Here is a 22,883-nt window from a genome sequence, read left to right on the forward strand (position 1 = left end):
ATGATAATATTCTCCTCTTCCAGTTGTTATGGGTTTTTAAGAGAGAAATTTCATGGACTACCACAACATCTGGTACTTAGAAAGGTTTAAATAAATGTTAACGTGTGTTATTTTCAGGTGCCATGACTTTGACTTCATTCAGTCCTCTGGCTACTCAAAATGTTCTAATTCATTTATCATAAAGGCCTGCCCTCTTTTCTGGTGCTCCATTCTTTAAACTTGCTTTCTCTTTTTTCATTCCATCAAAACTCAGATTCTGTCTTTGGCCCCATTCTCACTTTATTAACCTTCCTTGGGTCATTTCATGGCCTCAACTATTCTTTGTATGCTGGCGATTGCCAAAAAATGTCTCTATCCTAGACCTTGTATCTGAGCAGAAGATCCCTGTGCCCAGTTGCCTTCTAGATCTGCTTTGCCCAATAGGATAGCCACTAGCTACGTGTGGCTGTTGAGCTCTTGAAATGTGGCTGGTCTGATTGTGATGTACTATAACTATAAAATACACACCAGATTTTGATGATTTTGGTAAGAAAAAAGGATGTAAAATATTTCACTTGTAATTTTTATATTGATTATTTGTTGAAATGATTATATTGTTGATATATCGAGTTAAATAATATTTACCACTAAAATAAATTTCATCTGTTTGTCTTAAAAAAATACAGCTACTAGAAAATTACATATGTGGCTTGCATTATCTTTCTGCTGGGCAATGCTATACTAGACATATCCACCTGTATATTTCTCAAGTACCTTCAAAACAGCTAGTCCAAAACTGTGTTTACTCTACTTATTCCCTTCTCCCTCCCAAATGTTCTCTTTCTTTCTTCTTTTCCTTTTCTTAGTGGACAGCTTTATTATGCCCAAAGCCAGAAATTTTAGAGTCATCCTAGATTCTTCCTCCTTCCATGTCCCTCATCCATCAGTTGTAAAATCCTTTTGTTACTGCTTTTTAAATATCTCTCACATACTTCTTTCTATTCCCACTATTGTTACCTTGGTTGGTCTGTTCATTTATGGCTTCTGGATTTTTGTCAGATTTACCTTTCTTTTACCCAAAGACATAAATAGTAGAATTCTTGCCTATTTTATTATGGTTCTGTTATGGTTTCCTTTTTAAAAATGTAAAGATGATAGCTCAGCTATGAAAGCACTAAAAAAAAAAAAATGTAAAGATGTGCTTCATCAAAATTTATTTTATTGTAGAATAGGACTTCAACTTAATGCTTTCAAATGGCTACCCATTGTTTATTAAAAAGTCCAGATACCTCACTGATGAAATGTTGCTGTTCCAATTTACCAAATTCCACGTGGGTTTTGTGAGTTTTTTTTCTGAATATTCTGTTCCATTTATTTGTGTGTCTTTTCATATGCCAATACCATTGTGTTTTATTTATTGTTTTTCTCCAGTATATTTTGCTGTTGGGTAGTGGTAATTCTCCCATTATTAGTTTTTAGAACTTTTCTGGCTATTATTGCTTTTTTTTTTTTTTTTTTTTTTGAGATAGGGTCTCACTCTGTCACCCAAACTGGAGTGCTGGAATGCAGTGGTACAGTCATAGCTCACTATAGCTTCCAACTCCCAGGTTGAAGGGATCCTCCTGCCTCAGTCTTTTGAGTAACTGGGACTACAGGCACACGCCTCCATGGCCAGCTATTTTTTATGTTGTCCAGGCTGGTTTTGAACCCCTGGCCTTAAGGTGATCCTCCCACCATGGCCTTCCAAAGTGCTGGGATTTCAGGCATGAGCCACTGTGCCTGGCTTATTATTGCTTTTTGTGGGTTTTTTTGTACGAACTATAGGATCGGCTTGTCTAATTCCATCCCAAAATTGATTGGTATTTTTATTCATTTAATTTAAATTTATGAATATAGGAAGAGTGGACATCTCTACAATATTGTTTTCTTATCTATGAATGTGGGCTGAATGTTCTTCCATTTGTTCAAGACTTCTGCTGAGTGAGATGGCTCAGGCTTGTAATCCCAGCACTTTGGAAGGCTGAGGCAGGATTGCCTAGAAGTTTGAGATCTGCCTAAGCAAAATAACAAGACCTTGTCTCTACAAAAGAATAAAAAATAAGCAGCTGGCTATGGTGGCACACTCTTGTAGTCCTACCTACTCAGGAGGCTGAGGTGGGAGGATTGCTTGAGCCCAGGAGTTTGAGGTAACAGTGACTTGTGATCGTACCACTGTACTCCAGCCTCGGCGATAGAGCAAGACCCTGTCTGAAAAAAAAAGGGATGTCTCAAATCATGATTGGGATGTAGCAAAGTCATCACATGTAATCAAAATGTTTGTACCCCCATAATTTCCTAAAATAATGGTAATAAAAGGACTTCTGTGTCTCACAATAGTGTCTTGTCATTTGCTGTACCTTTATCTTGTATTTTAAAATTATTTCTAGATATTTTAACTTTTTTTTTGTTAATATTGTTAATGGATTGATTCTTCAATTATGTCTTTTAACTGCTGTGGTTTGTATTTTACCATTACAATTTGTCAAATCCTAATTCTTGCTTGGATTACTTGCGAAGATTACTAAATTGTTTTCTTTTTTCCATTTCACCACACTCTTCCTGTTGATTTTTCTAAAACACAAGATATTTGTCATTTGCTCCCTTACTTAAAGCCCTTTTTTAGACTAAAGGTCAAATAAAGAATAAAGATCAAATTCCTTAACATGACATACAAGGTTATAATTTGGTCCCTGGTGGCATTTTGAGCCTCATTTCTCTGATGTCAATAAGAACTATAGCTCCTCCCCATTGTATGACTCTTACTTTTTGTACTTTGGATAATCTCATTGTGTATATGTTTTTTAGTCTGAGTGATTTCTTCAGTCATATCTAAACACAGATTCAATGATTGAATTTACAAATTTAAATGAAATTCTTGATTTCACAAATTTTTTTTGTAGTGAGGATGAGGATGATGACCTTCAGTATGCTGATCATGATTATGAAGTACCACAACAAAAAGGACTGAAGAAACTCTGGAACAGAGTAAAATGGACAAGAGATGAGGTAATTATCTGACAAAGTTTAGTAACTTAATACTTGTATTTATCGATTAATACTATTATAGTTGTGAAAAATATTTAAAAACAAAATGTGAGACCTAGTTTGTACCAGAGACATGAATAATGGGTTTATGTTGAGGCTGACAGTAACAGTATAGTAAATGGAGGAAGTTGTATTATAGTGATTTTAGTCCTTCTAAAAATGGTTACCAGATTGTTACTTGACAGAATTGGAGTTATTTATATTAGAGGTAGAGGAAAAGGATGAGGGAAAGCTTTCTAATTTTCATACCTGTTTTAATAGGATGATAAGTTAAAGAAGTTGGTTGAACAACATGGAACTGATGATTGGACTTTAATTGCTAGTCACCTTCAAGTAAGTAAAACATTATATTTCTAACATGGCTGACTTAGGCCATTGGATTAAATTTGCTATTTTTAAAAAACATGTCTACATATTTTAGATTTAGTTTTCTTTCCTAAAATCTTCCCTGTTTTTCTGGTCCACCTGTAGTTGGTTGCTAATGGCTTAGAAAGTCTAATTTTCTAGTAACGTATTTATCCAAGGGCCTAAAAGGATTACTAACCTAAAACAAAAATGATACTGGGTAGGGCCTTATAAATATCCGCTGATATATGTTAAAACATTTTGAGAGAAATTAAATGTATCAAAATATTTCAATAGCTAACCAGTAAAATCAGAAAAAACTCTATTAAAAAAGTTTGTCATCTAATGCTTACATTTTAAAATAAAATTGATTATTTAAAAAAATGCCACCAATGATTATTTTAAAAAATTGATTTTTAAAAAACAAATTATCTTACCGCTCACCACACTAGCATTCATTCACATGCTGTTCATGAATATGTAATTTTATAATTTACAGAGTGTTTTCACATATATTCTTATTTGTTCCTTAATACACTGGATAGTTAGGCAAAATATTCATATTTGAATTTCAATATTGACTACTTTGGGTTTCAGAAACCATGTTACCTGTGTTTTTTCTATATTGTCATAAATGCTTCTTAACCTAAAAATTGAGACCAAATAATAGAAAGAACATAAATTTTGGAGTTAGTTTCAGTGTGTTGTGTTCAAATGTCAGCTCCACTAGCTTACAAAAATTACTTAACCTCTTTGATCTTTAGCTTCCTTATCTATAATATCTAGATAATAAATAGTACTTGTTTCTGTAGTATGGTGTGAAAGTTAGAAATATAAAATTTTTGGCACAGTTTCTGATATTAAGCAGGTGTTCAACAAATGGAAACTCAATTAGAAAAGTTTTTATTTTATTTTTTTTAATAGAGACAGGATCTTGCTCTATCACCCAGGCTGGAACACATTAGCACAATCAGAGCTCACTGCAGCCTTGATCTTCTGGGCTCAAGCAATCCTCCTGCCTTAGCCTCCCAAGTAGTTGGGACTTCAGGCGTGTGCCTCCATGCCTAGCTAATTAAAAACTTTTTTTTGTAGAGATGGCATTTGGCTATGTTGCCCAGGCTGATTTTGAACTCCTGGCCTTAAGTGATCCTCCCACCTTGGCCTCCCAAAGAGCTGGGGTTATAGATGTGAGCCATTGCCCTTGGCCAAAAGTTATTTTACTTTACGTTAGCTTTAACAGAGAAATGCTATAAGGATATATAGAAATCCTGATTATTTTGAAGAAAGTAGTACCCTTAAAATGGATCAGCATTAATGTACAGAGCCATAAATGAAGAAACTGAGTCTTCTTTAATATCTTTGGATATTAAAGTATCTTTAATAAAGATAATTTGAAGTTCATTGGACAAAAGAGCCATTGGTAGACTATCCCTTTATACGCTTATAGATTATCTGTAATCTTGTGTATGAACCAACAACTTTGTAAACTGTGAATCACTAAGGAAATGTTAGATATTTATTATTCTTGTAATACATAGAAGTTACTAGGTCATGGATGATTAAAATAAGTCTTCATTTAGTAATCAGTTTTGGAGTTTGACATGTTTCTATATAAAGTTTTCTTATTTTGGCAAATTCATTTTCCTTTCAAGTGTCAACACTTAACCAATTTAATTGAAATGTAACACACATTTTCTATATAGATATATTTAACATTTTCTTGATAACTTGGGAGTTATTCATAAATATCCTTTTAATATTATGCAGTAGTCTAGTAATGCCTTTAGGGTTTTTTTTTTTTCTTAACTATATAGAGTTATGTGCTGCTGTACTTTATGAATCTGGACTATTATGCTGTTTGAGTTCTTTTATCTGTTTTATATAGGTTTCTGTCTATACTGCCTTTTATTCCTTAATCCTAGGTCCATTTCTTTATGGCAGTATCTGTGTTACGGCTTCGCTGCTTGCTGTGTTAAAAGGCTTAACATAGAGATACATACTTTCGTTTCAAATATATTGTTTTTATTTGTAGTCTAAACTCTGCTGACTAATTAAGAAAAAACAGAATCAGGACACAGCATGTAAAATAAATGTTACACATTTAGAAAATGTTATTTGAATATATTATTCTTGAAGATTTTGTTACTAAGGGTATGAGACATTAGTTTAGGCTGACTTGCTTTCTGGAAGTCCATGGTTCAGTAACAAAATTATCCAAATTCTTTCAGAATCGGTCTGATTTTCAATGCCAGCATCGATGGCAGAAAGTTTTAAATCCAGAATTGATAAAGGGACCTTGGACTAAAGAAGAAGATCAGAGGGTAACATGTTCATATTCTTTATGTTCACTGTGTAGGTGGACTAGCTTTTTTTCTTCCTAATATGTTGTTTTGATGCAATGTATATGTTAAATATATAGCTTTTTCTTTCTGAGAGTTTGATTTGCAGAAGAAAAAATGCTTGTTGTAAGAGCTTAGTTTAACCTTGTTTAGAGCTTAGTTTAACAGGATTAAGGTGTGGTTTCCTGTCAAAAATTGAATTAATATTTTAAAAACAGATTTTAATTTATTTTTATATCCGATAACTCAATATGTTAAAGAAGTTATTCTTTTTCCTCTTGACCTATAATGAGCCCCAGAATTAGGCAGATATCAGAGCATCATTTTCCCAAAGAGTTTGTGATTTAAAACTCAGTGTTACTTTGTGCTATAAAAGTTGGAGATGAATAGAAGACTTTCTGCACCACACTAGAAATGGCTCTTTAGTTCATGTCCTTTAAGGCATAAAAGTTGCTAATGTTGTTGGGCAATTAGAACATCATTTTTGTTGCTTGAAGCAAAATAAAAACATTCTTCAGTAGGCTCAGTACTGATCTGATTTACTTGATGGCCAATGATAAGTTTTAAAATGTGATATCTTGTTTAAAAGTACATTTAATTAAGCCTGAATTTAATTTTTTAAAGATAGTTAATAGATGCATATAGTGAAAAATCAATATATTAAATTTAAATATTCTACCAATATAAAATGTTTACTAGGTGATATTTGACATAGGGCAATGAGGTAAAACAGGCTGGGAACAACTATTGCAATTTTAGGGAAATTAAACACAAATTTAAAATGTGGAGAAAAAATTAAAATGTGTGATCTGTATCCTTTCAGTTTGAGAAAGGAAGAAATGAAAGCCAATAACTTGGTAAATCTTTTCTGTTTCCAAATTGATTTTTTGGCTTTCTGCTGAAGCTTTTTTTTTTTTTTAAGATACAAGAGTAGAAAATATACAAGTCTCAACATTTTTACTATTATTTCAAATTAATGTTGTATGAAAGCAATTTAACTTCTTGTCACTGTAGCTTGGATTTTATAGATAAATTTGGAATAAATTTTTGAAGTTGGAAAATGTTGAAGAGTATTTATTAGTAAAATTGTTTTTTATAAATTGTAGTTGTGGCTCAGATTTGATGCATTTATTTAAAATGATATTCTTGAGTTATATTTTAAAATTCTTTCAAAGTAATGTTTTTTTAAATTGTGTTTTTCTATTTCTTAGGTTATTGAATTAGTACAGAAATATGGACCAAAAAGATGGTCTTTAATTGCAAAACATTTAAAAGGAAGAATAGGCAAGCAATGTAGAGAAAGATGGCATAATCATCTGAACCCTGAGGTAAAGAAATCTTCATGGACAGAGGAGGAGGACAGAATCATCTATGAAGCACATAAGCGGTTGGGAAATCGTTGGGCAGAAATTGCCAAACTACTTCCGGGAAGGTGCTTATATAAATGTATATACATTTTTCTGTACTTAAACATGGTCTTTATTACCTTACTATTAAATATATTTGCAAGTACCCAATAATTTTATTCACAATTAAAATTTACATAACATAAGCAATCCTTTGGGACCATTTGTAATACATTTTGTGGTAAAGGATATGATTACTTTTTTAATAAAATATTTTGTAGCAGTAATTTGTACAATAAAATGATAGACTTTTAGATTATATAAGCATGTAATACACTCCTAAAATTATATCGGTGCCAGTCAGGCAGACCCTCTTTGTACAAACTCTGTTGGAATGGAATCTAAATGTAAGATTTGTATCATATTCTGTGCATAAGAGAATAACAAATATGCTGACTGGAACAAACTGCTTTGAAAGTATGTTAGGAAAAATTCAATTCTTAATTAATTATGATATGATCCAAACTTTAGGACTAGTGTATTTATCCATGTGGTAAAGTACACCATTTCCCTCAGGCAGTGATGTGCTTAAGTACACTGTCTATCACACTGGTTCTAATGTTTTGTGACAGTCTTTAGTGTAGACCAACAACCTTGGGGACATTCCTACCTTACTTAGAAGATATACATTTGTGTTTTTTTTATTGCCATAATCTTTATCTGTATAGTACTTTATAGTTAATAAAGTGATTTTATATATATTCTTAAATAATCTTTATATGCTTAGAAAATATGCAGAGCAAATATTGCTGTCTTTGTTTTATAGATAAGGAAATGAAGACATAGTATTATGTTTTTTATGTAAGTTACTAAACCTGGTTTGGGACTTTTGATATTTTTAATCTCTTATACATCTTTTTACTTTCCATAGAACCTAGCTTAGTGCCTTAACATAAAGTAGGATTTTAGTAAATGTATGTTTTATGAAGGGTGAAATTTATAGCTGTATGTTGAAGATTTACATTTTTATAAAGGGAACATTATGTAAAAAGGGAACCAATGAACTCTTTCTTTCTGTAAATATTTTGTTCTAAGAAGTGAAAAAGAATACTGGGATTCTGTAACTTGTAGTTTGCTTTTCCTGATAATATTTATTCCTGGCTTAAGGCCTTTGCCTTTGTTATACCCTTTTTCTGCAATGCTCTTTTTCCCCCCCAGTTTTTGTATAGCTAGTTCTGTCTTGTCATTCAGATCTTAGCTTTACTCTCACCTCACAGAGGCCTTCCTGGACCACCTAACCAGAATTACCCCAGTTACCCATTATTTTAATTATTTGCATTGTACGAATATTTTTCGTATTACTTTCTCTTTTTTTTTTTTTTCCTATTCTTTCTTCTTCCCCAATGCCACACTTTCAATGAGAATGTAAGCTGCATAAGAGAAGGGACCTTCTTTGTTTCATTCACTGCAGTATCTCTAGTGCTGAGAATAATGCCTGACATACAGACATATCGTTTGTCTTTTGAATTTTCAAAAAATATCTAATTTTGCCAGTTGTAAAAGTTTGTTTTAAGCACTTTGTACAAGTTATACAGTGTTAAAATTTGTGGAATCCTTTTTTATTTTTAAATTGTACACTTTATTTCTTAGGACTGATAATTCTATCAAAAATCATTGGAATTCTACTATGCGAAGAAAAGTGGAACAGGAGGGCTATTTACAAGATGGAATAAAATCAGAACGGTCTTCATCCAAACTTCAACACAAACCTTGTGCAACTATGGACCATTTGCAAACCCAGAATCAGTTTTACATACCTGTTCAGGCACATACTTTTAATACTTTTATTATTTAAAAAATGTCTTTAGTTGCTATGTATGAAGGTGTTTGGTTTCTTAATAGGACAAGTAAAATATATGTTAAGGGGGAAATAGACATTAAAATTTTAAAACTGAAAAAGAGATGCCATAACTTTGGTTGATAAATATTTAGGTAACAAACTCATTAAAATGTTTTCATTTATATGTAATTTTTACATTAAAAAACTTACTGTGAGCCAGGTATGGTGGTGCAGGTCTGTAATCCTAGCACTCTGGGAGGCTGAGGTGGGAGGATCGCTTGAAATCAGGTGTTTGAGACTAGCCTGAGTAAGAGTGAGACCCCATCTTTACTAAAAATAGAAAAAATTAGCGGGGTGTGGTGGCTGCACACCTGTAGCCCCAGCTACTTGGGAGGCTGAGGCAGGAGGATTGCTTGAGCCCAGGAGTTTGAGGTTGCAGTGAGCTATGTTGATGCCACTGTACTCTGCAACAGAGTGGGACTCTGTCGCAAAAAAAATTGAAAAAAAAAACAACTTAGTATGAACATTTCCTAATATTCTAATTCTTTGAATCTTCATTTATGATTCAAAGCTAATGGTTATCTTTATCTGTGCTTTAACATATATGATAGTTTCCATTAAATAAAACTTTTGTGTAATTATAGTATTTATTTCCTATCTCCAAGAGGTAGGTGTGTATAAAATGGTTTAAAGGAGAAAATAGTATAAATCATTCAAGCCATCATTGTGATGGTGTGGTAGTTGGTCTTAGATGGCTTTCAGCTTGGCGTCTCCCCCTTATAATTAATCAGTTGGATGATTTTAGTCTTTGTCTAAACAGATTCATTAAAGTAGATACTATCCAAGTCAAAATGGGGCAAGCTCTAGGTTTGTTACAGTGCACTTCCTACCTGCAAGAAATTAGTTTAGGAGTTTTCATAAGGTTTGTTTTACATTTCACTGTCTACCTTGTTTACTATGCTGTTTTTTACAATGAGCAGTTCTTGGCTCTTGTCACATAAAATGTAAAGATTAAATCAGGACTTAATAGTATAGTGTCTATCAAAAAAAGATAAAATTGGGCAAGGTGTTAAAAATTTGTGCCAACTATGCCTCACATTTGATTTTTGATATTTTATGGGACATTATTACATTTTTTAGGCATAATTTTAAAAGAACCACTTAAGGTAATGACATTTTAATTAACAAATAGGAAAACATGTAAAAACAGTATAGTTATCTGCTGATACTCAATATCTTAAGGTTTTTATTGTCTGTTTCTTTACATTTTTCTTTAGAATCCTAGATTTCAGCAGCATAAACTGAAACATTCTTCTATCTTAGAAAGGTTATTCAAATTTATTTATTTAACTTATAGAAAGATAATTTTAAAAATGATTTGGGGCCAATGGAGTGTTTAATAGTCTTAATCAAAACATGTTGGAAAGATAAGGATATTTCTTATACTTTAAGAATTGTTTCCCTTACTAATTTTGGAAATATATATTCAGTTTAATTAATTTAAGCTAATAAGAAGATAATTCTAATTTTATTATAAAGTGTGACTTGAAGGAAAAAATAGATCAGTTTGAAATGGTATCAAGATTTTTACAAAAAGTTTGAGGAAGATAAGTTTCTAATTTGTTGGAGTTATCAAGTTGATCAATAAGTGACAGTAATTGAGTATTATAAAAGTTAAGGTCTATGTTAGAAGTTAGGTATAATGATTTTGCATTAGATAGTGATTTAGGTAGGCCATTATGGAAATTAGATAATTTCATATTTATATTTATTCAATTTTAAGGTTTTTAAAAATACCTTCTCTCATATTTCTACCACTGCTTACTAAATTCATATACAACTTTAAAATTCTTATTATAAATGTTTTAGAAAAGATGCAGAATGGTACTTAGTTTATTCTCAGAGTATCTATTAAAAGTATGTGAGTCATTCTGATTAGTTTTCTAAGACAAGTAATAGAAGAAGCCTCTATTTTCTTATCTTTCTACTCAAGAGATTGGCATGGGATGGTGGTAAGAGTAGAGCATATGAACATTGAAAAACTTGTTCCTGTCTCTGTCCTTGTGAGGAACACAATTACCTCATCTTCTCTAGGAGATAGAGCAACCTTTCTAATAACAGATTTTAAAAAATATTTGGTAGGTAATGTAGATATTAATAATAGGCTGATTAGCTGATAATTCTAGGCTAAGTACTTCTCATATTTCGTCTAGGAGAAGTTAAAGGCCAGTGTTATTAATAGTTAATAGATAAGAAACTATTGTAGGTATGAATTTTCAAAATTATAGAGATACTAAGTTTTTAATGTTGATATTTTGTCAAAAGATTTCTGTATTTGCCTCAGATTTTAAACAGTTTTACAGCATTATATGTATGATAGTAACACTTTAATTACTTTTTAGATCCCTGGATATCAGTATGTGTCACCTGAAGGCAATTGTGTAGAACATGTTCAGACTTCTTCTGCCTTTATTCAGGTAACTTTTATTTATAACAAAAAACAAATGTGTTCAAGCATACTTTAAAAGTCTAATAGTCTAATACTTTAAAAGTCTAATAGTGGCATGATGGCTCACACCTGTAATCCTAGGACTCTGAGAGGCTGAGGTGGGAGGATCATTTGAGATCAGGAGTTTGAGACCAGCCTGAGCAAGAGCGAGACCCTGTCTCTACTAAAAGTAGAAAAAAGTAGTCAGTTATAGTGGTGCATGCCTGTAGTCCCAGCTACTCGGGAGGCTGAAGCAGGAGGATTGCTTGAGCCCAGGAGTTTGAGGTTGCTGTGAGCTAGGGTGATGCCACAGCACTCTAGCCTGAGCAACAGGGCGAGACTCTGTCTCAAAAAAAAAAAAAAAAAAAAAAGTCTAATAGTGCCTGTTTCCTCATCTATTACACTAGGATAAAAACAATACTTATTTGTCTTATTTACTTTGAGTATTATAATGTTAAAGGAGAAAGTGTCTAAGTGGGTTTGAAAAATATAAACTGTACAAATGTAAGGTAATTGACAGCACCAGTGTGGTGATCCTTTCATTCTGCCAACTTAAGGCATTCAAATTATCGATGCACATATTTTTGCCAAACTGGATAGAATATATTAAGATTTAGTAATCTAAAATATTCCAGACATACATTTGTCAACTGATATAGATGATACAACATGTTTTTCTCTGTATTTAACTTTCCCCAAATCTTTTCTGTTACCTTGAAAGTATTTATCAGCACTTTAGATACCAGAGGGATTGTGCCTCAGTATTTAGGTGCATTAAGCTTTATTATAGAAAATATATTTCATGTTGCAAAGAAGAAAATAAAAATTAGAACACTAACAATAATAAAGCAATTATGTAAGTAGCTTGTTTTCTCTTTTATTTAACTTATTTTAGCAACCCTTTGTTGATGAAGATCCTGATAAGGAAAAGAAAATAAAGGAACTTGAGTTACTTCTTATGTCAGCTGAGAATGAAGTTAGAAGAAAGCGCATTCCATCTGTAAGAAATAAGCTTAAGTGTTTAGATTTTATTGTTGAAATCCTTCATATGCGTGCTTTTATAGTTTTCATCAGCTAGAAAGCATATTCAGTATGACTTCAGATTTAATATGGAGTAAAAATAGTTTTTTTAATTTGCAACTTTGAAGTTGTCTGATTTTGATATGCATCTCTTTGAACATATTTTACAATGTTCTACATTAGGGTGCTTCTTTAGTCATAAATGTCAAACAAACTTATGGTAAAATCTTCAATATATAGATTTGTGAAAATTGTGTGTGATTTAGATTAGTCTTTAGTTTCATTGTAGACATTCCATGTAAAATAAATCTTGAAAAATAAGGAATTTAATAGATGTAGAGAGATTTATGAGCTCCAAAATTGCTTTTATTTGAAAATTTTTTCCTGTATTTGAAATATAAATTCAGTACGTTGGAGAAAATAATAACATTAAAAATATGTGAAAAGGGAACATTTATATTTTATACTCTCGAAAGAACTCTTTCAAAAGAAGAAATTTTATGTGGCTGTCGGGTTTTGGTTACCAGATAAGAGTTTTGTGAAAACTTGTATCTAAGATTTGGTTGATGAGAATAACTAGGAGTATTAAAGTAAGATAAATGGTAGTTCTTCTAGCAGAGTTAAGCAGGCTATGCCAGGTGGATTAATAGGAAAAAAGATAATATTAAATAAGTTTATGCTTAAATGACAATTTTCTTAGGTTTTTTTAATTTTATTTTTAATTTACTTTTCATACATATTCATGGGGTACATAATGATGTTTCAATATATATAAGGTATATTGATCTAATCAAGGTAATTAGCATATCGATCTCAAACATCATTTCTTTGTGTTGGGAACATTCAGTATTCTTCTAGCTATTTGAAACTATATGTTATTGTTAACTGTTGTCATCCGACAGTGGTGTAGAACACTAAAACATGTTGCTCCTATTTACTGTAATTTCGTATCCTCTAACGAATCTCTCCATATCCCTCCCTTTCCCTTAAATGACAATTTTAAAAGTTTAAGATAATGCCTTGGCCCTTTTTATGTTTAGAAAAGAGTTTTTCTTGGTTTGGGGCTGAATGAAAGAACAATACATTGAGAGTGACTGGGAACTCAGACAAAATTACTAAGATAAAATAACTTGAGATCTTAAAATAGTATTATCAGGCCACTGGTGATGTCTTTATACTGTTTAAGAAGGTATTAATAAAAATGACATTTGTTAATTGTAATAAGCAAGATATATACCATAGGAAATGCAACTTCTGTTTTGAAACTGCAAAAACCAAAGGCAAATAGGAAGACCTGAAGTGTACGTATCTTAAAGTTAATTTTGGTTTTAAGAAGCTGCAAATATGCCGGCGCAGTGGCTCATGCCTGTAATCCCAGCTTTCTGGGAGGCCAGGGCGAGCGGATTGCTCAAAGTCAGGAGTTCGAAACCAACCCGAGCAAGAGCAAGACCTCGTCTCTACTATAAATAGAAAGAAATTAATTGGCCAACTAATATATATAGAAAAAATTAGCCGGGCATGATGGCACATGCCTGTAGTCCCAGCTACTCCGGGAGTTTGAGGTTGCTGTGAGCTAGGCTGATGCCACGGCACTCACTTTAGCCTGGGCAACAAAGTGAGACTCTGTCTCAAAAATAAATAAATAAATAAGTAAGTAAAAAAGAAGCTGCGAATAAATAATTATTGTTAGAGTCAACATTTGTAGATGATTATATCATGTTTAAACCATTTTGGATTTTTTTTTTACTTTCACATTTTATTTATTTATTTATTTTTTATTTCGGCATATTATGGGGGTACAGATTTTAAGGTTTCAATAAATGCCCATTCCCCCCTCCCCCCACAAGTCTGAGTCTCCAGCATGACCATCCCTTAGATGGTGCACATCTCACTCATTATATATGTATATACCCGCCCCCTCCCCCCTCCCACCTGCCCAATACCCTATTACTGTAGTACCTATGTGTCCTCTTAGGTGCTGCTCAGTTAATACCAATTTGCTGGTGAGTATATGTGGTGCTTGTTTTTCCATTCTTGAGAAGCTTCACTTAATAGTATGGGTTCCAGCTCTAACCAGGAAAATATAAGATGTGCTATATCACTGTTGTTTCTTAGAGCTGAATAGTACTCCATGGTATGCATATACCACATTTTATTAATCCATTCTTGGATTGATGGGCACTTGGGCTGTTTCCACAGCCTTGCAATTATGAATTGTGCTGCTATAAACATTCAAGTGCAGGTGTCTTTTTTGTAGAGTGTCATCGGATCTTTTGGGTAGATGCCCAGCAATGGGATTGCTGGATCAAATGGTAGATTCACTTGTATCGCTTTAAGGATTTTTTGATAGTAATCTTAGTTTTAATTTAACAGGAAAAATAAAACTAGCTAAAAGAATTACCATTTTACATTAAAAAGAGAGAAAATTACTAATTTCTTCTTAGAACTTGCTATCTAAAATCTGCTGGCATAAAGATCTGGTTGAAGAAGGATATTCTGAATTCTAGAGGGAAGTTGCTGATAAAAATAGACTCCATACACATATAAAATAATTATTTTTTAAATAATTATGTTGTAATTATAGCCATTTTACTGAGTATCCATTATGTTCCACCTTTATAGATGTTTTATATGTGTTGTTGGTAATCCTCACTTTAACTCTGTGAGGTAGGTTATAAGAGGTTCAGATTTAGGTCTGTATGATTGCAACCCTGTGATTTTTCCATTGGGTCAAGTTACCTTCTTGTTTGTCTTCTGGATCTTTTTTCCACCCAAACTCAATTGAAAGGCATATATGGTTTGGAAGCTATCTCCTGAAAGTGATTGTTAATTCAGAAGGTGGCTATGCTAATGTCATAAGGTTGCTTTAATTTCTTTGATTATTAGGAAACTTTAAAACAGGTGACACTTGCCTGGCAACAATGTATTTCACCTTATTTAACTTGAAAGTTAATATTTTGTTATTGTGACTCTCTTGCACATTCTGGTAATTTTTATTTATAATAGTAATAGTTACCATTTATTGAGTGCTTCCTATGGACTGGGGAATATGACCCCTGCAATATGGCAGCTACTAGCCACATTTAATTTTAAATAAAATTTAAAATAAAATTTAAAATTCAGTTCTTCATTTGTACTTAGCCACATTTTGGTTGCTCATGTTGCTCATGGCTCCCATGTCAAGCAGCTGTGGATATAGAACATTTTCATCATATCAGAAAGTTCTGAGATGTGCTGGACAGTTCTGCACTTTACATGTTGTTTCTCATTCATGAGTCTTAAAGGTCTCTTTTCTTAATTTTTATTATAATACACTAGGAAGCTAGGCTTACAAGATAAGTAAATTGTCCATTATACGTCTCTGAAGAGATAAAGAAAAATGACATAGGTCTCTGACTTCAAAGGATTTACTCTGCAATGGGGTCCTAGACAAGAAACAGGATATAGTATGATAAAATGAGTCATAAAGATTTTATTTTTGCTTTTATTATTATTTTTACTTGACACACAATAATTGTACATGTTTCTGGGGTATAGTGTGATATTCTGATATATGTATACAATGTGTAATGATCAAGTCAGGGTAATTAGCGTATCTGTCATCTCAAACATTTATCATTTCTGTGTGTTGGGAACATTTGAAAATATATAATAAGCTGTTAATTATAGTCACCCTATAGTGCTATAAAGCCCTGGAACTTACTCTTCCTATCTAGCTATACTTATGTATGCATTAACTTTGACTATTTCCCCCTCCCCATCTACTTCCCCACCTCTAGTAACCACTGTTCTGTGCTCTACTTCTATGAGATCAACTGTTTTAGCTTCCATATATAAGTGAAATATGCAGTATTTATCTTTCTCTGTTTGACTAATTTCATTTAATATGTCCTTCAAGCTTATCCATGTTGCAATGAATGACAGAATTTCATTCTTTTTTATGACTAAATAGTATTCCATTGTGTGTGTATGTATGTATATATATGTGTGTGTGTGTGTGTATATGTGTGTGTGTGTGTGTGTGTGTATATATATATATATATATATATGAGCCTCATTATCCATTCATGTGTTGATGGATACTTAGGTTTATTGTATGTTTTGGCTATTGTGAATAGTGCTGCAACAAACAAGAAGATGCAGATAACTCTTAGACATGTTGATTTCCTTTCCTTTGGATGTATACCGCATAGTGGGATTGCTGGATCATGTGATAGTTCTATTTTTAGTTTTTTGAGGACCCTCCATACTGTTTTCCATAATGGCTACTAATTTACATTCCTTCTAACAGTGTGTAAGAGTTCTCTTGTTTTGGTATCCTCACCAGCATTTGTTATTTTTTTGTCTTTTTGATAGTAATTATTCTAACATGGGTGAGATGATATCTCATTGTGGTTTTGATTTGCATTTCCCTGATGATTAATGATGTTAAACATTTTTTCATATACCTGTTGGCCATTTGTATATCTTCTTTTAAGAGATGTCTATTCAACTCATTTGCCCATTTCTTAACTGGATTTTTTTTTTTTTTTTGGCTTTTGAGTGGTTTTAGTTCCTTGTATATTCTGAATATTAATTCCTTGTTGGATGAATAGTTTATATATATTTTCCCTCATTCTGTAGATTGTCTCTTTGCTCTGTTGATTGTTTCCTTTGCTGTGCAGAAGCTTTTTAGTTTGATATAATCCAATTTGTTTTTGCTTTTGTTGCCTGTGCTTTTGAGGTCTTCTCCAGAAAATCTGTCCAGGCCAGTGTCCTAAAGCATTTTCCCTGTGTTTACTTCTAGTAATTTTGTACTTTCCTGTCTTACATTTAAGTTTTTAATCCATTTTGAGTTGATTTTTTTTTGTTTATGATGACAGAGAAGGGTCTAGTTTCATTTTTCTACATCTGGATATCCAGTTTTCCCAGCACCATTTATTGAAGAGACTGTCCCTTCTCCAGTGAAAGTTCTTGTTGCCTTTGTCAAAAATTAGTTGGCTGTAAATACATAGATTTATTTCTGGGTTCTGTATTCTGTCCCATTGGTCCATATGTCTGTTTTTATGCCAGTATTATGCTGTTTGGGTTACTGTAGGTTTGTAGCGTAATTTGAAGCGTGGTAGTGTGATGCCTCCGTTTTGTTCTTTTTGCTCAGGACTGTTTTGGCTGTTCAGAGTTTTTTGTGGTTCATACAAATTTTAGGATTGTTGTCTTTTTGTGAAGACTGTCGTTGGTATTTTGATAGAAATTACATTGAATCTGTAGTTTGTTTTTGGTATTAGGGTCATTTCCACAGTATTATTCCTTCCAATCAATGAACATGAAATATCTTTCCATTTTTTCTGTATGGTCTTTTCAAGTCCTTTCACCAGTGTTTTATAGTTTTCCTTGTAGAGATCTTTCACCTTCTTTGTTAAATTTATTTCTAGGGTTGTTTTTGTTTTTGTTTTTTGTTTGCTATTGTAAATGAGATTGCTTTCTTGATTTCTTTTTCTGCTAAGTTTGTTGATGGTGTATCAAAACACCACTAACTTTTGTATATTGATTTCATATCCTACAACTTTACTGAATGTGTTTATCAGTTCTAAGAATTTTTTGGTGGAGCTTTTAGGGTTTTCTATATATAAGATCATTTTGTCAGCCTAGAGGGACAATTTGACTTCTCCTTTCCAATTTGGATGCCTTTTATTTTTTTCTCTTGCCTAATTGCTCTTGCTGGGACTTACAGTATTATGTTGACTAAAATTGGTGAAAATGGACATCCTTGTCTTCTTCCAGATCTTAGAGGAAAAGCTTTCAACTTTACCTTGTTCAGCATGCTGTTGGCTATGTGTTTGTCATATATGGCCTTTATTGTGTTGAGGTATGTTCCTTCTATACCTAACTTGCTGAGAGTTTTTAATCATGAAGGGATGTTGAATTTTATCAAATGCTTTATTTGTGTCTTTTGAAATGATCATATAGTTTTGTCCTTCATTCTGTTGATGTTATGTATCATATTTATTGATTTGTGTATTTTGGACCATCCTTGCCTCCTTGGGATAAATTCTACTTGGTCATTGTAAATGATCTTTTTAATGTGCTGTTGGATTCTGTTTGTTAGTATTTTGTTGAGGAGTTTTGTAATCTCTGTTCGTCAGACGAAGTGAGTTTCTTGTATGTAGCATATATAATTAGGTCATTTTAAAAATCCATTCAGCCAGTCTATATTTTTTAAGTGGGGAATTTAATCCATTAACATTTAAGGTTATCATTGATAAGTGAGGACTTATTTTGTGATTGTCACTTTATTAATTGTTTTCTGTTTTGGTTTTTTTTTTAATATCCTTTGTTCTGTTCTCCCTTTCTTATTGTTTATCATTGTGGTTTGGTGGTTCTCATTATATTAAGGTTTGATTATTTTCTCTCTTTTTTTCATATATGCTCTATCAGTGAGTTTTATACTTTTGCATGTTTTCATGATAGTGATTATCATTCTTTTGCTTCCAGCTGTGGGATACCCTTGAACATTTCTTGTAAGGCCAGTTTAGTGGTGATGAATTCCCTCAGTTTCTGCTTGCCTTGGGGAAAGTCTTTATTTCTCCCTAAATTCTGAAGACTAGCTTTTCTGGGTATAATATTCTTGGCTGCCAACTTTTTTTTTTCCTTTAGCACTTTGAATATATCATTTCATTCTCTTGGCTTATAAGGTTTCTGTGGAGAAATCTGATGTTAGTGTAATATAGATGCCCTTATATGTGACTTAACAGTTTTGCTATTTTTAGGATTCTTTGTCTTTAACTTTTGACAATTTGTAAGTCACAAAGTATTATGGGAACACATAGGAGAGGTACCTGTCAAGGTCGTCAAGAAAGGGTTGGTGGAAGAAGTCCTAATTGAGCTCAGTCTTGAAAGATAGGTCATGATTATATATTAGCAAGATAGATGAATTAGGACATTATTATAAATGAAACAGGTGAAAGTTTAAATCAGATGAAGTTCTTTCCAATATTTGAACTGTGTCTTAAATGAAGAATAGGATTTTCCTTGGTCAGTAGGTTAGTGAGCATTCAGATAAAGGAAGCAACAGTAAGTGCAAAGACACTCCAGGGTAAAAACAGTATAATTCATTGAGGAATTGCATTTATTACAGCTGGGTATTCCCTTGGAGAGGGCTTGTGAGTGAAAGTGTTAGGAGATGAAGTTTGAAAGGAAAAGAGAAGCCAGATTTTAGGAGTTTAGACTTTACGTTGTATATAAATTCTTGTTTTATAGTACCATGATTTTATAAGTAAAAAAATTTAATAGAATAAAAATACAGTTATGATGAGATTTAATGAAAAAATTTTTATACAAATTTTGAGGAAAAACAATATATTTGCTACTATATTTTTAGCTGAAATGACATGAAGTATGTTGTTCTAGAAAAACTTTCACTTAAAATCTAAATTTGTGCGTATATTGAGAATAACAAATAATATTTAAATTTCTTTTGTACTTTTAGCAACCTGGAAGTTTTTCTAGCTGGTCTGGCAGTTTCCTTGTGGATGATAGCATGTCTAATACTCTAAATAGCCTCGAAGAGCATGCTAGTGAGTTTTACGGCATGGATGAAAATCAGGCTGTGTCTGCTCAGCAGAATTCACCCACGAAGTTCCTGGCTGTGGAGGCAAATGCTGTGCTGTCCTCTCTGCAGACCATTCCAGAATTTGCAGAGACTCTACAACTTATTGAATCTGTAAGTTAGAAATTGTGAGGTTATCAAAAGTTTGATTTTAGTTACATGGTTTCATGCTCAGAAACTCAGTTTAATGGATATTGACCAATTGTATGTTAAGCATTTTGTATGCCACACTTAATTTGTTCTGATATTTTGCAGTGGCTTCTGGCAAAACAAAAAAGTTAAAAATTTTCTCAAATATGTGCCTTGTAGAATTTTTAAAAATTTAAAACTTAATTCATTTGTTTATTATAAAAGTTGTACAAGTGTGTTAGAGAAAGTTGGAAACTAGAGGAAACTGTAAAGAAAAAAATTAAAATTCCTCATAATCCCAGAGTTAATAATTTGATGTATTACTTTCAGTATGTGTTCTATACATGTAAAACACATATATGTACAGTATATATTTTAAAATCAAATCTACACATATGTATTATGTTTGTACAATTTTTGGTCTTTTTTTTTTTTTTTTTTTTGAGACAGAGTCTCACTTTGTTGCCCAGGCTAGAGTGAGTGCTGTGGCATCAGCCTAGCTCACAGCAACCTCAAACTCCTGGGCTCAAGCGATCCTACTGCCTCGCAGCCTCCCGAGTAGCTGGGACTACAGGCATGTGCCACCATGCCCGGCTAATTTTTTTACATATATATATTAGTTGGCCAATTAATTTCTTTCTATTTATAGTAGAGACGGGGTCTTGCTCAGGCTGGTTTTGAACTCCTGACCGTGAGCAATCCGCCCGCCTCAGCCTCCCAGAGAGCTAGGATTACAGGCGTGAGCCACCGCACCTGGCCTCATTTTTTTGGTCTTTATATATCATGAGCATGTTTCTGTTTTCCTAATTGTTTTTTAAACTTGAATTTTAGTGGCTTTATAGTATTCCATCAAATGAATGTAAGAGAATTTATTGACCCAGTGCACTATTATTATTGGACATTTTGGTGGTATCTAGTTTTTCAGTATTACAAATAACAGAACAGATTTATATAAAGCTTCGTACAAAATGATGATTATGTCCTTAGGTTATATTGACTTTCTGGATCAAAGTGTTTCACCTTTTTTAACATGTTCCATATATATTACCAAATGATTATGCAGAATATGATAGTATTTTCCTGATGTAGAGTAGAACTTGAAGTTTTATGATAAATTATACTTTTTTATAATTTAATAAAATAATTTGTTTCTTTTATTTAAAATACTTTGACAGGAAGCTTCAGCTACTGAATTAGATGAACTATTACATATTTTGAAATGTTCAAAATTGGCATTGTAGGAAAACCATAATTTGTTCCTCTCAAATGGTCTTGCTTAAAAAAAGATGTCCAAGGAAAGCCTGTTTCTGCTGATAAAAATAAGTAGTTAATTTACTCTGGAAATCATCATCCTCTGTTCAAGATCAGATTTAACTAGGTTATAGCATTAACTTTAGTTAAGAATTTAATTTATTGCAGGATCCTGTAGCATGGAGTGATGTTACCAGTTTTGATCTTTCTGATGCTGCTGCTTCTCCTATCAAGTCCACCCCAGTTAAACTAATGAGAATTCAACACAATGAAGGAGCCATGGAATGTCAATTTAATGTCAGTCTTGTACTTGAAGGGAAGAAAAACAATTGTAATGGTGGAGACAGTGAGGCTGTTCCTTTAACATCCCCAAATGTGGCCAAGTTTAGCACTCCACCAACCATCCTCAGAAAGAAGAGAAGAATGCGAGTGGGTCAGTCCCTAGGCAATGAACTTGGTGATGGCTCATTCAACGATGGTGGTAATACAGCATTAAAACACACACCAGTGAAAACACTACCATTTTCTCCTTCACAGGTAGTAGTATTATTTTTGTTTATGTTCCAAATGTTGATGAGCTAGATTAAATTAGATCTTTAATATCCTTACTAGCATTTGGTTGCTTTGATAATTCATAAAATTAGATAATGTGTTTAAATTTATAGAGGATAATCCTAAACTCTGATAGATCAGAAAGTATCTGCATAAGTATAGTAGCTGAATTATAGTATCCTACAATTTTTAGAGTTAAAAGGTACATTTTCTTTATCATGTAGCCCCACATCTTTTTAGAACTCATCAGTAAACAGGCCCCAAAAGATGAAATGATTTGCCCAAAGTTATCTAGTATGGTACTGAGACTGAGATCCAGTTTCTGACTGTTCAGCAAATATACCAAATAAAGATATAAAGAGACCTCATCTATTTAGAGTAATTTAGATTTTTGTTTGCCTGTTGAATTTTCCTTCTTAATGTTCTTTGGAAGAAACTTAGTTGCTTACTGTAAGAATTTTATGTGTCAGGAGATTTTCTAGGGATGTCCAGAACTACCTGTTTTCTCCTAGTAATGTCCCTGGGCAGCAGATGTTTATATTAGGACAGTTTCTTATTGAACACTTGCTATGTTCCAGACTGTGTGCCAGACACTTTTCTTATATTATCTCAGTTAATCCACTTTCAAAAAACCTTAGGAATTGCATGGAATAAAATTCCGAAGTTGAGCTACGTTTCCAAGGTCACAGTTGGTAACAAATGGAGCTGGTATTTGCTGAAAGCATTTGATGGAAGTTAAAAAGTTTAGTGGGAGAAGAAGGAAATTTAATGGTCAAATATACATGCAGAATACTGGGATATTGTTAGAGGTTTTGAGGCTGGGAAAAAGAGTAGGATCTGACAGTACACAAACACTGTAATCTCTGAAAATTGTGCATCCTGTGCTTCAGGAGATACTATTTACATAGCCTATGATGTAAATAAT

At 32.7% G+C, this 22,883-nt stretch overlaps 1 protein-coding gene across 2 annotated transcripts in view; it reads left to right on the top strand.

The window, feature by feature from the left end:
- MYBL1 (MYB proto-oncogene like 1) overlaps positions 1 to 22,883 on the top strand; it is a 39,922-nt gene that overhangs the window by 7,166 nt on the left and 9,873 nt on the right. For both annotated transcript variants that reach the window (XM_012744685.3, XM_012744686.3), the window contains exons 2-10: positions 2,919 to 3,024; positions 3,325 to 3,396; positions 5,637 to 5,729; positions 6,959 to 7,179; positions 8,744 to 8,918; positions 11,336 to 11,410; positions 12,317 to 12,421; positions 19,907 to 20,140; positions 21,575 to 21,943. In XM_012744685.3, coding sequence (XP_012600139.2) covers positions 2,919 to 3,024; positions 3,325 to 3,396; positions 5,637 to 5,729; positions 6,959 to 7,179; positions 8,744 to 8,918; positions 11,336 to 11,410; positions 12,317 to 12,421; positions 19,907 to 20,140; positions 21,575 to 21,943 — 1,450 coding nt within the window. The remainder of the gene's footprint in view (positions 1 to 2,918; positions 3,025 to 3,324; positions 3,397 to 5,636; positions 5,730 to 6,958; positions 7,180 to 8,743; positions 8,919 to 11,335; positions 11,411 to 12,316; positions 12,422 to 19,906; positions 20,141 to 21,574; positions 21,944 to 22,883) is intronic.

Source organism: Microcebus murinus, chromosome 7 (genome assembly GCF_040939455.1).
Source record: "Microcebus murinus isolate Inina chromosome 7, M.murinus_Inina_mat1.0, whole genome shotgun sequence".
Taxonomy (NCBI): Eukaryota; Metazoa; Chordata; class Mammalia; order Primates; family Cheirogaleidae; genus Microcebus; species Microcebus murinus.